Source organism: Thunnus thynnus, chromosome 1 (assembly GCF_963924715.1).
Source record: "Thunnus thynnus chromosome 1, fThuThy2.1, whole genome shotgun sequence".
In the NCBI taxonomy this organism is placed as follows: Eukaryota; Metazoa; Chordata; class Actinopteri; order Scombriformes; family Scombridae; genus Thunnus; species Thunnus thynnus.
The window spans coordinates 7506471-7521883 of record NC_089517.1 but is presented as its reverse complement, the minus strand read 5'-3'; the positions used below and the strand labels follow the sequence as shown (position 1 = coordinate 7521883).

The window sequence follows — 15413 nt, the reverse complement described above, 5'->3', positions numbered from 1 at the left end:
CGTTTGGGGCAAAACACTGATCCATGGTAATGAAATAAAACAGGCCTTTAGGTGATCTGCATTCAGTCCCATTACGCTACTTAGAGCAAATAAGTTTTTCAGGCTTGCACGGGAGCTTTCAGGCTCAATTCCAATGGAAATTTGAACACTTTAGCCCATAGACCATGCAGAGCAGCAAGCCAGCAAGCCCTCTGGCTCGAGGATTACCACTCCAATCCCCTACAGCTCGGAAATGTTCAGGAAATTGAATGGGAATAAGCAGGGATAAATATCCGTATGAGGAATGAGGCGAGGGAATGGAGTGATGCCAAGGACAGCATGGGCTGTGTTGGATCACATGCAGTCACAGTGTAGTGCAGATGGCAGAGATGGATGCCACCCAGAAGAGAGTTTGAGAAGTAAGACAGGGAGGGAGAGGTGTGACTCAGAGGAGCAACAATACACACACACACACAGTACACTTTCGTTCAGTGAAATGACTGTAATTCATTACAAGTCTTTCATTGACCTTTTACGAGAGTGCTCACCCACTGTGGCTCTAGCTGACCTCTGCCAGTGTTTCACTGTAGGCCGAGGCATTCCACCTACTGCACATGGAGAAGCCCTGCTCACACTCTCAGACTTTCAGCACCATGGACAGAGCTCGGCTAGCAGCACTGCTTGCATTGCATTGTGCATTGTGTCCTCTCTTTCATGATCTCTTTCTGAGCGGAAACAGTTTTATTGTTTTTTTTTACCCCTGCCTGTCTGTCTGCTTTTTTGTTAGCGGAGAGGCTTTCATAACCTTTTATTAAAGAATAATTCAGGTTTATTTCTTATTGTATTTTCATAGCTTTGGCCTTTGTTTCTATCTGTTATTGTACTCACCAGAGTAACTGCTGAGATCTGGGCACATGTCAACATCAATACAACAAAGTCTGGCTCAGCAAGAAACCCAAGCAGTTAGGTAATAAGGCAGGTTGTAAACAAGCCAGCAGTTTAGCCAGATTATCTAAACCACAAGTGAGCGCACCAGAAATTTCTGCAATAGTTCCACATTGTGCAGGAAAACTGTGCACACAGCTACGAACAGTAGGTCAAAGTTAAACCAGGATGTCGATCTGTAAACTGAGATGGATGTTTACAGTGGACAGTTTGGGAAATAGTTTTACTGTCCATTTCCTCTTCCAGACTTCTTTTTTTGCAATGTTGCCACATTCCAAGATCTCTGCAATTAACTTTGTGAGTACAATGTTCCCATAATCACTAGAACTGAGGACCCATGAAAATAGGATAAACCAGGATAAACCAGAATTATCCTTTAACTGGGGTAGTTTCACTGAAAACAACACCCTTTTTTTCAAGAAGACTTCTCCACACTCACACAGTTTAACACTTTCACACCTGGAAGCTGCCCAGTGTTACCACAGTCTGGCCACTGAGCACTCATTGAAGCAATTGGGGCAGTGGAAAGCGCTGCTCTTACAGTCAGATTTGATCCTGCTGGTTGGGGGATTGAACCACTGACCTTCTTACTCGATTTGGTTCAGATATGGCTGACACATATCTCTTGACCTGCATTGAAATGTCTGTAATGTTCAGTTCATCCTGGGTTGGAAACTTATGCCATTAGTTCTCACAAAGTATCATATCAATTAATGTTGAAAATACAAACTTATTCTAGGAAAGCAAAACTTCTATGTGACATTTTAAGCATAGTTAAAAAAAACAGCTTAACAAGATGACATATTTGTGAAATCAATTTGACTTGTGCTGCATGGAACCTGAATGAAAGTCTTGATAATACTGAATGGATGACAATTCATGTTATGGCCATATCGTGCTGGTTTTGGGTCTTTTTACACACATGTAATACATGTGGCTTTAACTTGACTTAAATTGTCAAAGAACATTTGTGAATTTGACACAGTAGGTTCAACATTTGTCAACAGAGAACCTTCTGTAATGGACCACAATTAATTTTCTTTACACAGACTCTCTTGAGTCTGTACCAGAACCCCTATACCCACTATAACTAGTGTTGAACCAGATTTATATTTTTCACCTTTTACTAGCATTTTGAACTGCTGGTATCATCCTGTCTGTTGGTGCATGTGGGTGCTGGTGTGAATATTGTGGGCTTTCAAGTTGATTACTAAACAGGCATCATGTGCTGTTTGTCCGGGAGGTCAAACAACAAACACGCATTTTTACAAAAGTCACAGTTTATAGCAGTTTGTTGGCAGATGCTTGTGCCACGGCCTTTTAGCTTGTCCTTGTCTTTATCTAACTTACTTACTGCCTGTCTGTCTACCCCTTTGTGTCTCCCCCCACCTCTAACCCTACCTCAACACCCTCTCTCTTCAATGTACAGAACTGAGGAAGAACAGACGCTGTTGCTCATCCGTTCCCTGTCATTACATCCTTGTTTTAACACAGCAGAGACAGAGTTCCCACAGAGAACCTGATTGATTCACAAGTACAAACATGGCCAATTACTCTTTAATGCCACTGAGTGAGAGCCAATTCAACCAGCAGTCCTGGCTGATGCCACAGGAGACAGACACAAACTGCTGCTCCCATCATCGCAGGCTGAATAAGGACAAATGAGGATTATCTAAACTGCTCCCAATCAATAAGTCACTTTCTACTGCATTACGCCTCTCAGCGTACATCTCATTTGCTCCCATCAGCACTGCATTCAGAACATTAATAGTAATGACTTGACTCTAAAGTGGTCTGTGATATAAGATGAATAAATCCTTCTTGACACAGTACAGGTGTGTATTTCCATGTTTCTCTGGCTCCTGGTGTTGTTATGTGTGACCAAAGTCGGTGAGAGAGAGTAAGCAGAAGCTGTCAGTTTAAGCGGATTACCTGTAGCATAAGGGCAGGTGCTGCACTACGGGTGGAGACACATCGTGTTTTCCTGAGCTTATCTGAAAACCCAGGACAGCTACACACACCACACACACACAGACACACATACGCACGCACACGTTCATCCTGACTGTGGATGCTCTACAGGCAGGCGGTGCCCTTGATTAGCTCATTTCCAACCTCTGTGGATATGATTCCTACAGGTTTGCACTCCCAGTGATCTGTCTGTATTTCTGTAGCTGCAGCCCCCCCATCACCATAAATCTCTCTTGTCTGTCTGTGACTGTCTGTCTCTCTGTCAGTCAGTGTACCGTCTCGTCCCACCCGGATGCCAAATGCCCAGTTCATCTCAGCTCATCTGCAAACATATGATAACAGCACCTCTGTCGGCCACAGCAACATGGGGAGACAAGATGGGGAAAATCCCCAAATGACTTCCTAAATCCGAACTCATCTTTCCTGGGTGTGTATGGGATATGGATACTATGTGATCAGCTGTGAACATCTCAGCAATCAGGGCTCAGGACATGAGGACTCACTATATGGGATGCATTTACTGAACCAGCAACCAATGACAACCAACTAATGACATTTAAAGGGTTAGTTCAACCAAATATGTGTGAAAAAAATTACATGGTACCTAGCCATGCAGGTAGTTTTGGTTTTGTCTGAGATGTCTGCCACTGCCCATGTACAATAGATGCTGATGATGATCCCAGTGCTGAAAAATGAATGAAGGATCCCATTATCAATTATTTTCACTTAAACTACTTTCTACTGAAGAAATAGGCTCTTGGAAATTGTTTACCAGAGTGACTGGGACACAGTTTCAGGAAAGACACATTGCAATTGATTTTTTTTTTTCTATTCCAACTTTTGAATGCTTTGAGTAGCACATACAAAGTGTTTTCAAATCCATTGTATTGGGCTGGAGAAAGAAATCTCAAACTTCAAAGAGTGAACAACAGATCTAAAAGTTACACCGCCAAAAGGGCTATTCAAGAAAGTCATACAATCTGATTTTCAGGGTGATAATAGACTCAGAGATTGTGCCAATATTCCTCAGAAGTTCATATTTATTTAATCACAAGAGCGTAATATTTTTCACCTCAGGCTTGATCAGGTTTGCTTTGTGAACTAGATGCCTTATTATTATGCCTCACTTATTTTAAGAACCAGACCAATGTTAATATAATAAATCTAAAATGCATACTACTTTTTGTGTTTTGTTTTGTTGAACTTAAAGACACAGTCAATACTGTAAAAACATAATATCTAAACAAGTTGAATAATCTTACATTTAGCTTTAAACCCTAGTTGAGCTTAAGAAGGGCTGCTACACTAGGAAATTAAATTGAGCTGAATTAAAATGATAAACCATTAATACCACCTTTCGGTTGTATGCCTCCGCCAACCAGTCAAGTTGCAGTTTATATTCTTGTCTGTCCAGACTCATATAATATTTGAAATGAATTTTGGAGGAATTTAATAAAAGGTATTAAGTGTATTTTTTGGTGAAATGGAAGTTATCACTCTATTGACATTTATGATTCCAATGAATAATTTCCAGTGAGAAACATGCTGTCCTCACTTAGAGACTGTTTTTGCAGAGGAATACAGAGGACTGATAGAGAGCTTTGCCACATGGTGCAACAATAAAAACTGAAACTTAATATCAATAATCCCAATCATCAACCAGTGAGCTTGTGGTGGACTATCAGAGGAACAGGAGGCCCTTTGTCCTGGTTGTAATCCAGGGAGAAGAAGTGAAGAGGGTGGACTCATACAAGTACCTTGAGAAAACAAAATGCAAAGAAGCTACAAATTCTAAAACGCGGATGCTTCACACACATCTTCAACCTGGTAGCACAGAGGATCTATACAATCACAACAGTTTCAAGGTGGGAAACCAAGATTAGTGTCACCAATTCAGTATCAGACCAAATGTGAAATATGGTCACAATCTCCCCTTCTGTTCCTGAGTTATGACATTGAATAATGGCCAGGAAAGTGTTTTGCAGAACATGCTGATGTCACAGTGAAGATTATTTTTAACCTTTTGGATATAAAATGTCATCACTTCATCTTCTTATCCTATTAGACATGTGTGTGAAATTTTGTCATAATTAGAGTATGAATTCTAAGATTTTGGCCAAAAACATGTTTTGTGAGGTCACAGTGACCTTGACCTTAGACCACCAAATTCTAATCAGTTCATCCTTGAGTCCAAATGGACATTTGTGCCAGATGTAATGAAATTCTCCCAAGGCAATCCTGAAATATCACGTTCACGAGAATGGGGTGGACATGAGGTCACAGTGACCTTGAGCTTTGAGCTTTGACCACCAAAATCTAATCAGTTCATCCTTGTATCCAAGTGAGAGTTTGTACCAAATTTGAAGAAATTCCCTCAAGGCGTTCCTGAGATACCACGTTCACAAGAGAATGGGATGGTCATCAGGTCACAGTGACCTTAACCTTTTACCGTTGACCACCAATATCTAATCAGTTCATCCTTGAGTCCAAATGAGAGTTTGTGCCAAATTTGAAGAAATTCCCTCAAGGCGTTCCTGAGATATCACGTTCACAAGAGAATAGGATGGTCATGAGGTCACAGTGACCTTGACCGTTGACCACCAATATCTAATCATTTAATCCTTGAGTGCAAGTGGACGTTTGTGGCAAATTTGAAGAAATTCCCTCAAGGCGTTCTGGGGATATTGTTTTCACGAGAATGGGATTTTCCCATATGTTGTCATGTATGAAAATACCCAAAATGAACACTGTAAGTGGACTACTTGATTACTATAATTATATTTATATTTTATGTTTATATTGTGCAACATATATCCATTCATTCAGTTTTGATAGAAATTGATCTGTGGATGAATGAGAAGATTGTTAGCCTAAGGGGCCGTGATGTCACTTTTCCCATTTGCGTCTCATTAACAGCCAAGGTACTTTCTTGTTCGGGATTGTCCCAGTTTCGAGCTGGGTGCCCCAAGTCCCAACAAAAATGCCCCGGTTTTCAACATTTACTACCAAATTGTCCTGGTTTTCACCACAATTAAAATAATAATTATAATATTATACTTGTTTTCAGCGCTTACATAGATGTTTATCATGTTCTGTCCCACTCATTATTACCTAACCCAATATAAAAACATAAACAATGCACCATGCTTCTGAATCCAACACTGATTTGTCTTTATGTCCGTCAATCAATTGCTATGATGCTTGCAGAGCTTGCGGAGCTGGCAGAGAATGTGTCACAGTCGGCCATTTAGCCAACAGCCTGTGCTTGTGCAGACTGACAAATAACTTTGTGGATTTTGGGAGACAAAAAATAATTTTTTGTCTCCTGAGGCGCTGTCCATGGTGTTGAAAGGTGCGCTCAGTAGATATGCTAAGTGCTGAGATAACTGTCCCCCATCCTGATGAAAAAGCCTATGGTGTGTGCATATATGTGCATGAACGTGCAATACATTTAAGGGTCCTGGTTTGGGGGTTTGAAAATAAGGTCACCCTACTCTCATGACCAGCAATTAAAAAATTGACAAGAAATTAATTGCAGCCACTCAAAACCCACACTCACTTTATAGATTTTATGTAAAACACTGGATGGATACATTTCAGAGTAATGTAGCTGCATTCACTGGTGGCGCTCTTAAGTGATTTTATTGAGCTTATTTTCTATTAATGCTACTGGATGAAATTAGGGCACTACAGCTACAGTAATTAAGATGACTCATCCAGTGACATCCATACAGCATGATGATCAAAGCATTACCTCTACTATAAGACATAACCTTGCTTTTTTTAAATGCTGCAGTTTTGTAAGACTACTACACTGAACATTTTCATTGAATCCTTTCTTAAGCTTTGATTTTTGTCTGGTTTTATCAAAATATTAATGTTTTACTTCTTTTTAAAATTGTTATTATTTATTTCTCTATGAAGCACATCCTGATGTATTTCAATATATTAAACAGGCTATATGAACACATTCATTTCACAGTGATTGACTGATTGCCTCTTCAATCAATCAGTCAAAACGCAACACGTCAAGCAAGACAGACGCCTGAAGTGAGTTCAAGCAGCTTCAGTAGCAGTGACTCTGATGCCATTAGCACCAAAGTCACGGCATGTTACCAGGAAGTGGTAAACGCTGGAGAGAGAGAGAGAGAGAGAGCAAAGAAGAGAGGAAGAGCTGAAATCTTCTGTGGTGTCAGCTGAGATTGACTGGAGATCAGGGACATCATAAAGTGCCTCCCTAGAGCCTGTTAGCCAAGGGGACACATCAGAGAGTCAGTCCCTGAACCCAGGGAGTTCGGCTGCTCCGGAGCTAAATGAAAGTGAGCTGAACAAACAGAAATAGCCCTGTTAGGTTTAATGTGTCAGTCTCACACTGGGCTCTAATCTTATTACCCATAGCAGAAAAAAATAACAGCAGGGCAGAGTCTGTTGGCCAAATAAAACTGCAGAAGAATGTTGCCCCAGCTGGTGATTGACAAGCATGTGAAGTAGAGAGGGAGTCATAACCCATATTTGATCAAATGCATGTTAATTAGGCCCAATTAAACTTAGCAATTGTACTCCAAACAAAACACGGAGCTGGTGAAGCAATGAAACAAATCTACCTTCACACATGAGACAGGGATGAGTCAGTGGTTGAGTTGCACATAATGTAAGAGCTGACGAGGAGTTACAGGGCACAACAGGAGCTAATTTTGTCATTAATGTGGGTATCGTGACCCATGAGGATTCTTAACAGCAGGAGAATTATCCACAACAACCTCATGAGAGCATTTCTATGGAAATAAGCCTCAACTCTGCATATGTGAAAATACTTGACTCAACATGAGCGCCTTACTAACTGCTCTGACTTTTCCCTAATGTGTTCAAACATAAACATTTCCAAGGACGCGCTGTGGTGATGGAGCCTCTCATTGGAAACTTGGAGGAGGGAGGAAGCGCACAGAAGACGCACTTGGGAGGCTGTAAAGTCATATAAGAAATAAAAAGTATCCTGCAGAGTGGGAGATCATTTGGGTGTATTGGGGGAAAGGGGTCATAACGCTGAGAACATATCTAAGAAAGATGTGCACTATCCAGGTGTGCTCTGGTTCAACATTAGACCCATGCTGGGATTTCACCCACCTCAGAGACAGATGTACAGAGAAGCCTCTGTAGTAACAACTGGCCATTTGGGAGGAGTGTCCCTGCTGCACTCAGCTAGGAAACGGGGAATTATGTTATTTGTCTTCAGCTGATGCAACTGTTCTGAACATCAGTAGGTCTGGCACTTTCATTATTTGGAGCCTTATTCTGAGTGGGTTCAGCACTTTGTGTTTCAACAATACAGGACATCTTTTAGGCTACAGTTAACAAGCTGTCAGCAAAACAGCAACAACAGCGTTAATGTGTCTGTGTCCTCTGGAGCTAAGAGAGGATACAGTAGATCTGCTGGGACTCTAAGAATATCACTGACAGCATAAACAAGAGCTGATGAGGATAATAAGCCTATGATAAACCCATTAGCACAAATGTGAAAAAAAATACAGTATGCTGAATGTAGCTGCATCAGGTAGTGTGACACACTGAGATGGGAAGAGAACAACCCACCAGATGAAGGCAGTGCTTTTCATCAAAGTTAATTATAACGTTCAGTCTTGCTTCATGGGATTTACTTTATCGTACAGATAACATCTCTCATCTCTCAAGTTACAAAACTGATAGTTCTGTTTCATTACATATTAATAGATAGGGCTTAGATGCTGTGTACAGTAAATGTTACAATAAGTGGGATGTATAAATGTTATCTTGCCCATTTTAAAATTAATTTATGTTGCCTACAGAGTAATGACAGTTATCGTGGGCACATGTGCCATATATATTTCTGACAAGTAAGTCATGACAAAATGGTGGAAATGTTCCAAAACTTGCTTATGACTCAATGGCCTGGATCAAAAAACCTCAATGAACTAACCAATAATTCCTTGGTGCATGGCATAACATTACACCACTTCACAACTAACAATGATAGATGATACATGTCAAATTTGTGACTGTTGCAAGGTTTTCATTTTTGGTTGGAGAGAGAAAGAATGATTTTCTAGAAAGAAACAGAACATTTTAAGAACTTCATAACTTCACTTATAATGGCCATGAAAACTACTTGTTTCACTGTTCATAGCCTGCAGGTAACAACAACCCTGAAGTTTTATGCTGCATTAAGTGAATCTATCCACATAAATACTGCAATAGCTTATTTGAACATGCTGTACTGTATACAGAAGTTAACATCCATTCAAGTAAAGTAAATTAAGTAAAGACTTGACAAAAGGAGAAGGAAAATTGGTGACACTTTTTAGGTTTTCTTTTGTTTATCTTGGTAAATGATGTGACAATTACTTCTTTGGCTACTACTACTGCTTATTTTTGATTGGCTACAAGTGTTGTTGCTGATAGTGCTGATATAATCCTATATCAGAACACCTCAGACCTACTGGAGTTCCAGACCACACTGCAGAGTGCTGTGAACTTTATGAACCTGTGTGTCTGAGGCCCTTGGGCAGTTGCCTACTTTGCCCATTTGGTAATCTAACCTTGGCAAACACCAACAGTACAGTTACAAGATTTTTAAAAGATTTTATACTACACTGTGCAGTATATGTTAATGCTGCTCACATAGTTTGATGGATGTGAAAGAAGGTAATGGAGGAAAAACTAAAGGTACCTGTGGGGAGAACATGGAAGGGTTGATGACCTTCAGTGCAAACGGTCACTTCATGCAGAGTCCAACAGGACTGGATCTTTGCCTATTGTGCTTCCTTTGGCCAGGCTGTTGCTGAGGCAGAGCCAGCAGGCCAGCAGTGTTGACATGAGCAATCGATAGCAACCACTGCCTTCTCCCAGGCTTCTTCCAGGATTAGAAAGTATTTCCTAAGCTTGAGAGAGGAGGAGCAGCTGTCTTAACATCCAGTACGCAAAGCAGTGCCTCCAACTGAACTTCTCTCTTAAATCTAGAAAGATGTCAGCCCATATGCAGTAATACATCTTTAATGGAGTAAATAAACACAAAGGCCTTGGTGGGCAGGCTAGCAAGGTACAAACCATCATTAGCATGTGCTCATGTTTGTTTTTATTCATGTGCATATTCTGCATATGTAGGCACATTTCTGCTTTCTCTGAAATTAGACAGATGGCTTTGAATATCAACTCGTTCACCACATTCTTTTGCTGGGTGTTGAAATCAGGCCTACGTCACACATGCCGCAGCAGACAGATACAATATGCTGCAGCATCATTAACCTCTAGCGCCCAAGCCATGCATTTTTTGTTAAAAATGACACCATATCTTCTCAGTGTCATAAATCAGTCAGATGGGAACACACAGCCACCACACATATACTGCTAGAATGAGCCCAACTTACTTTTCCCAGTAATAACTGCCTCTTGTCAGTTGTGACAGGGAGCAAAGATCGAGCAAAATCAGCCCAGGATTCAAATTAAATCTTAACCTACAGCAAAACGTCAAGATAGCTATGATATTTTAAGAGAAAAAAAGATCCACTAATTTGATTGAGTAAAATCTTTTTTGTGTTGAAGGAGGAATAAAAAATAATTAGTCCAACCTCTCATAACACTGAGGCTCCACATTCTGTACTTTTACACTTGAGGCCAGTATCCCGGCCAAATATAACATTAAGAATAATAGTGTATTAAGCTTTAAGAGAGGGAGGGATTGGCTAAAAAATTTAAGGTACCACAAGCTGAGCTCTGTTTAAATCCTCTGGTCCCTACTCAAACAGCCCTGTGATTACAAGTAAATAACCTTATCTTCAATCATTCTGCAGCTCATTAAAACATTTATGAGGATGTGTTGGTCACATTTAATGACAGCTTAGAGCCACAGTCAGACACAATCTCCTGTTTACAAGAGGACAAGAGGAGAAATTCATTTGCTCTGTAAAACATCTATTACAATATCGGTGACACCCCGTCAGCCTGCTACTCTTTGTTTATAACTCAAATAAAAGAACAAAATAAGATGTGATTACCCCAGCCTGCCGTGAAAGACATGTTATCCTAAACCAATTTAAGTTGCATGTGACAGTGAAGCCATGTCAAATATCATCATACTTTACAGCAAGATTCCAGCTAATCCATTTACAATAGAAGTTTTAGCTGCCTTCGGGGAGCAACCCCCAAACATGGATAATACCGTGGCTCGATGATTTACATAGTTGATCTAACAATCAGCGTCTCCCAGCCTTCACTCATATGGTGTGGGACTGTTGTGGATTGGAGTGGAGCTCTGGGTAAACCTCTTTACCATGCAGATCAAACAGTGGCAGAGAGACTGGAGGGTTTGTGGCTACCCAGCTCTCAGCATGTTTAGTGGACTCAGTCTGCCATGGCTCCGACCCAAAGACAACTGCACCGAGCATCGGGCAAATCCTTCAATCCGCCGACCGCCGCTCCCAAGCTTCTTAATCAAATAAGGCCATTAGCTTCATCACAAGTGCTCTGGGCCTCCAGTACTCACTGATTGGGGCTTTTCAGCCAAGTCCAACAATCAGCAAATTGGAAGCATACTGACGCTCACCGTTATGATGCTGGGATCTCTTGAAAATTTGTGAATTTGTGATTATGTGCCATCCTACATGGAAAAGATTATGTGAAGTACACACAACTAGAAGCAATGGGTATGTTATTTTAACCTCAGAGCATGGGTGATCCATCATTGTGGATATCAAGCCTGTATTATTTCTTGTTATAGTTTCATGTACCGCAGGTGCAAGCATGGACTGCACCAGGGATGCCAGTCGACAGGTGACAGGAAATGAGGGAGAGAGAGAGAGAGAGAGAGAGAGAGATGCAATAAAGGTCCCCAGCCGGACTTGAACCAGGAATGTTGCAGCTCGTGGTTGTCATATTAAAGAGAAACTTCTGAACCTTTTTTCCCATCTTTTTGTGTCTAGGTGACTAATGGGGACAACATTTTTTTTAAATTGGTCCAGTATTGAGTGCTGCAGCTTGCAGCCATGAAACGGGCTGCAATGTCATCCAACGGGGCAATAGTTTTTTGGGGTTTTTTTTGCCACTGACAGGCTCATATTGTTATTATTATTATTTATTGTTATTATTATTATTAGTGTCTGACAACATTATGGAAAGGACCATACAGAAAAATAAAATGTTTTGTCTTTACCTTTCTCTTGATCCGATCTGTTTGTTATTGTGTCTAACCAAGTCTCGCTCAAGGAGGAGTCTCATTCTGAAATCTCGTGAGAGTTGAGGTGTCTACTAAATCAGCTAAATATTCAGCCATGACAGAGTTGGAGAGAGGAGTGCTGGGAGGAGTTTGTTGTGTTGGACAACAGAAAATGCAGCTTAGTGTTATCTAAAAGATTTTCAACATCGTGGCTGAAATGGGAAAAGAGGATCCAGGTGGAAAAATACCGTTGAATGTGATTCTTAAGCTGCATCTTAAGTCTTGAATATAATAATACAATAATGCAGTATGTGCATTCAAACTCCATGGGAACAAGAGCTGTAGCTTCACCACAAATAAGTTTTCAAAACAATCCATTCAAAAATTGTATTATCATTAGTTGATATCATAACTTTGTCAAGTTTCTCAATTATCATTTGCATAATAAATGGTTTTACTTGCCTAAACTGAACCGTAACCTTCAGTTCTACCCATCCAAAAAAACACTAAGATATCACATAACAGTCAAATCAACATATAGTGTTTTACAGATCTTGCTCTTTTCTTAAAATTCACAAATCCCTGTGCTCTGTCAGACCACTGATTCCATAATAAAGGTGTAGGTTCCAGTGTAAAACTGACCACAGTGCTGTCTCATAACTCGTAACTCATAATCTCATAACTCTCATTACAAATCCCACAGCGTGCATAAACACCCTCCTAAAAGAGAACAGTGAATTAAACACTGCCGCCCAGTCTGCTTTTCACATCTCTGAGCTAATAGATATTATGAGTCAGTCACAGGAGCCTCAGCACAGTGTGAGATGGGTAAAATGTAGTCCTACCTTCACAGTAAGTAGAATCCCCATGGATGGAGGCATAGCCGCTCTTGCATTCACACTCTGCTTTGGTATTCCGGTTTTTACACTCAGAGTTTTCTCCACAAATGAGCCCCTCTGCGCAGAAGTCATATCCTGAAAGAGAGGGACAATCGAAGACTTGATTTATTTTGGTCTTAAAATTTGCTCACACTCAAGGCAGTGAAAAGTTGTGCACAGATACACACCCACAACAACTGTGCACAGAGATAAAAGCAGACAAATGCACAAGCAACCAACCTTGTTCCTTTTGCCCACACTACTGTGGATGAGAAGAAGCCTGATGTATAAAGTTTATGGCTGCAGTAAATTTGGTGCAATAGTAAAAGCTGTGTCTTCCATGAAAGCATGCACAGTGTAACAATGCACAAAAGAATATAAAACATGTTGCTCATGTGGGAAGATAGGACAGGAGAGTGAAAGAGTCACTAGTATGCTGCTCTGTAGCACAGGACAGTGTGTTCTTCTGCTTCCCTGTGTTCATATTTGAGTAAAGTGTGCTGACGTGCTGAATTTTAAAAGATGCTCCTTGAAAAAAATTCAACAGTAAACTAGGTGTTCAAGTAGCAAAAGAGCCAAATGTGAAAAAAAAACCAACTCTGCAGCACTAACTGACTTACTGGAAGAGCCTGTGCTTTATTCAGCCCACATGTTTCAACACAAGAACTTCATCATGGTGTTTTACAGAAAAGGTGAAAGGACAGCCTTTATATGCTCCACAAGATGGCTGACTCTTTATCAGTTATCCAATGAGGGCTTGACAAATAGGCCAGCCTCTAAAAGATGCTGCACCTCCAACACAGAAGTTTCAAAATAAAAGTACACAACAAAATGTTACATAAAAATAGCCACTTACTAAATAAAATGCTAAATAAGCTACTTTCAGCTGTACTTTGGGCTATGTGGAGGTAATAGCAACAACATGGAGGTAGTGTATTTAGCTCCGTTGTGGAGACACTATAGTATGTATGTGTGGGACACACTAAATATATGAATAAGCCAACCCTGTCTCTATTACATTTATAGACTATTAATTTGCAACAACACATATGTTTTAGAGGAAACATAATGCAGTCCATTCTGTCAACTTAATGATGAAATGCTGTTAATCAATATATCTGGCAAGTCGCAAAATGTTGATATTGAAAGTATCAGTAAAATGTTCACTGCCAACGTATTTCTTTTTTTTTTTTGCCAACACAATTTTGCAATACAATATCCGCTTGCAGTAAGTAAAGCATCATTAAATATTCTATGGTTATGTTTAAGCACTGAGGAAAGATCATGGTCTTGGTTTAACACAGACAAACGTCTGCAGCGACTTGACACGTGAGGCACGATGTGTTGATTAGTCGCTCTCCACTCAAAAATGTGTTTTGCTTATTTTTCTGTGGAAAAACCACACTAGACACAAATAATCATTCAAAGCAGAGTATTTTTTTTTACATATCTAACGTGTCTGGATGGAATTTTAAAAGTAAACCCAAACCACAATCCTTCATTTCTTTCACTTACACCTGAAGCAAAGTGCTCTTGTTGTCTAAACCAAACTAAACAGAGGGCTCAGGATGCGATCCCTGGACTCTGGTGTCAAAGTGCATGCTGTGCTTTGTGTGCCCACTATCCAACCCCAGCCACACATTTACACATTTTTTGCTGTGACTCTGGGTCTCAATTGAAATCTTGTAACTGTAATACAGCTGCTATCCTACAAAAAAAAATGGAGCAAGCTACAAACTTCTCACAACCAACTTTCAAGGTCATAGGTGGTGGGTGTTTCCCTGCATGGAAATCAGCGGTGCAGGACAGGTCAGGCTCCCCCACTGGTGAACATACTGAGTTATGTTTGTTGGAACAACCAAGACTGAGGAACTGCTACTGAGATTTAAACCCAGATGGTCTCTATGATGGGAATTTTTACTCCAGCACTGCCCGCGAGCCACGGTACCAGACTGGGATCCTACACATGCACAGAAATGTGAAATGACTGTTGGACAGACGGACTGAGGATTGGTCAGACAGACAGATAAGGAGGCAGACAGAGTGATGATTGTCTCCTGCTCAGTAGGTATAGGCTGATGTAGCCCATCATGTCCTGTAATGAGTGACAGACTGGCTGCACATAAAAGCCCTGAGAGCCAGGGAGCCTAGGGAGTCATTACTGGGGAAAGAGCTTCTGCATTATTCTCCCTCTCACCCCCCCCCACCCCCTCACCCACCCACCACCTACAGCAGCACCCCACAGAACAGTGTATATATGTTATAGGACCGATTACACTATAATCAATGCACATGTGAATTTGTGTAGTACAGATCAGTTGTGGCCACAAATATTACTTAAACCCAAAAAACACACCACAGCTGTGTCTATGATTTGTGACAGCTACATTTTTTTTTTTTTTATTTCACATACACACAAATATGTCCCTCACTGTAAAATTGTCTTTTTTTCTCAG

At 40.6% G+C, this 15413-nt stretch overlaps 1 protein-coding gene across 1 annotated transcript in view; it reads right to left on the bottom strand.

Annotated features, from left to right (window-relative positions):
- Window positions 1-15413, bottom strand: part of LOC137168899 (protein kinase C-binding protein NELL1-like) — a 280046-nt gene that overhangs the window by 150683 nt on the left and 113950 nt on the right. The window contains exon 12 of the mRNA XM_067571791.1: window positions 12925-13053. Coding sequence (XP_067427892.1) covers window positions 12925-13053 — 129 coding nt within the window. The remainder of the gene's footprint in view (window positions 1-12924; window positions 13054-15413) is intronic.